Source organism: Pygoscelis adeliae, unplaced genomic scaffold (assembly GCF_000699105.1).
Source record: "Pygoscelis adeliae isolate BGI_AS28 unplaced genomic scaffold, ASM69910v1 Scaffold270, whole genome shotgun sequence".
Lineage (NCBI taxonomy): Eukaryota > Metazoa > Chordata > Aves > Sphenisciformes > Spheniscidae > Pygoscelis > Pygoscelis adeliae.
Genome location: NW_008823916.1, coordinates 2,974,117 through 2,976,328, shown reverse-complemented (window position 1 = coordinate 2,976,328; position 2,212 = coordinate 2,974,117). Strand labels below are relative to the sequence as shown.

Sequence of the window (2,212 nt, the reverse complement as noted above, 5' to 3'; positions counted from 1 at the left end):
CCGCCCCCCCAGGCCTCCTCTGGCGAGCACGGGCCGAAGCACAGCGGGTACAGGCAGCCCCAGCTGGGGAGCAGGTCCCTCACAGCCGGGGCTCTGGTCCCTCTCTCGAAGGGCCCCGGAGGTCAGTCGTGCTTCCTTTTGGTCAGTAAGTTGTAAACTACAGAAGGCTTCGCCTCTGCAGGAAGGAACGTGGGAGAGCGCAGCCAGCTTGGCGCTGAGCGCTCTGGAGGAGGTGCTGCAGGCAAAGTCTTTTCCTGGCTACGCCGCTGCAGGGTGGGCGCCTTCTCCTCATCTCTTTCAGCTGGGCCTTCAGTCCGATTTCTTGGCAGGTTTTCTGCTCTTCCACATCACGACCGTTATAAAAACGCCTACCACCAGAGAGAGAACACGTTCAGCCAGAGAACTTCCAACTACAGGCACTTGTAAAACACACTGTAGTGAGAAACTGAACCTCAGCGGAGCGAGTGAGACACAATTCCGCTGTCCAGAGGCTCGAACAGCCGAAGTTACACACAAACACACGCCCCTAGAGCCCGTGCCAGGCTGAGCTGCGGCAGGAGCCACAGAGAGCGCGTCACAAGTCTCACCCGTTAGCTAACCCCCCCGGCAACCCTCTTCTCTCTTCCTAATTTAGAACCTTCTAATTAGAACAACAGAAACAACACTCACCTATAAATAGCAGCAGCAGCAGCCCAGCCACCACAGGGATGATAACCGCATACTCCCTAGGCAAGAAGTACCGGTGGATCCCATGGTCGCTGTCGATGAAGGGCTGCAGGAGACAGAGAGAGGTGTCAGCAGGTGGGCACAACACCCGGGCAAGTCCCCCCGACACCTGCAGCCTCCTGGTTTCGAAAGCAGGACGGAAATATCAGGCATGAGGAGATAGCTAAAGAAATAAAAAAAAAAAGGTGCCCAGACCTGCACGTGGCTCAGCCCACGGCTGCAGGGACGTGACAGCGGGCAGGCAGCGAAGGCTTCAGCGTTCAGCAGACAACGAGGGGCAGCTACGCGAGGCCGGCAAGGGGGGTCCCACAGCCCCGGGGTCTCAGGGTGGGCACGGCCGCCCGCCCGTTTGGTGCTGAACAGCGGCAAATCCCCAGACTCGCTGCCCTGCAGAAGGGAGCGGCTGATACCGGCTCTGCTTCACGGCGGTCCCGCCAGGATCCCTCTGCCGAGGCCAGCGGAAGGCTTTGGACACTAGAGAGCAGTGCAAGGATTCCTGCACAGCAGCGAGCACACCTACGCGCTCCCGGGACTACGGACCGTGTAAACACGCATCGGACAGCAGAGTAAGCAGACGCAAGAGGGGAATCCAAAACTCTCAGAGGGGAGACTGCCGGGAGTTCAGCCATCGGCCCAAGGCTGAACCAGGCCTCTCATACCTGGAAAGCTCATGAGGAGACGTTTCTTTCCAGGAGGAAAACCACTAATGACCCCAGCTGATATGTCCCTAGAAGTGGGCAAACTACCAGGCTCACAATCACTTTTCCAGAGCTCTGCATTCCCCAAACTCCTTTCCTCCCTACCAGGCTCCGGATTTGGCAAAAGCCATCTCTTTTTACGTTTCCCTCTGTGATCTCCCACCAGAACCTGGCATCTGGAGGACTGCGAATGTGAACGCCAGTGACAACACCTCCAGAGGGACCAGGCTTCAGCTCTCGCTGACAGCTTGAGCGAGCCCCCGGTGTTACACCGGCCGGGTCAGCCTGCCTGAGAGCAGCAGGGCGGGCAGCCTGATCAAAGCTTGGTCTTGCCCGGGCAAGGGCAGGCACACCCAGAAGGGGCGAGGGCTGTGCCAGCAAAGAAAGGAAGCTCTGCCCTGGAACTTTTAACCAGGAAGCTGGCAAGGCAGAGCCCTTTCAGGCACGTGGACACATCAGCACCTAAACAAAGCCTAGGCTAACACCCGAGTGCGAAGTGACTGGGATTGTAACGGCCAGAGGAGACCCGTACCAGTACGATGATCCAGAGGGTGTAGTAAACGAAGAGAAGGAGGCTGAAGGCAACCAAGCCGAATCCAACCACCTGGTCTGTCGCTGTGGCCTGCAAAGGGAGCGAGGGTCAGAGCGGGACCCGCACGCTGTGGCGTCTGCGCAGGAACGGTTAACGGGCACCCGCTGCGTGTTCAGCCCCAGGTTACGTGAAGGCACCGCCCGCAGGACTGAAGCGGGGAGGGGAGGGGAGGAGAGACCCTCTGCAGCAGCAAAAA

General features: G+C 59.0%; 1 protein-coding gene across 1 annotated transcript; it reads right to left on the bottom strand.

Moving 5' to 3' along the window:
* Nucleotides 1–70: 70 nt before the first annotated feature.
* DPM2 (dolichyl-phosphate mannosyltransferase polypeptide 2, regulatory subunit) lies at nucleotides 71–2,210 on the bottom strand (the record flags this gene model as incomplete). Its single annotated transcript, XM_009319492.1, has 4 exons — nucleotides 71–368; nucleotides 670–772; nucleotides 1,957–2,046; nucleotides 2,118–2,210. Coding segments are annotated over 4 exons (345 nt in total), but the record flags the coding sequence as incomplete, so codon positions are not given.
* Nucleotides 2,211–2,212: the final 2 nt, after the last annotated feature.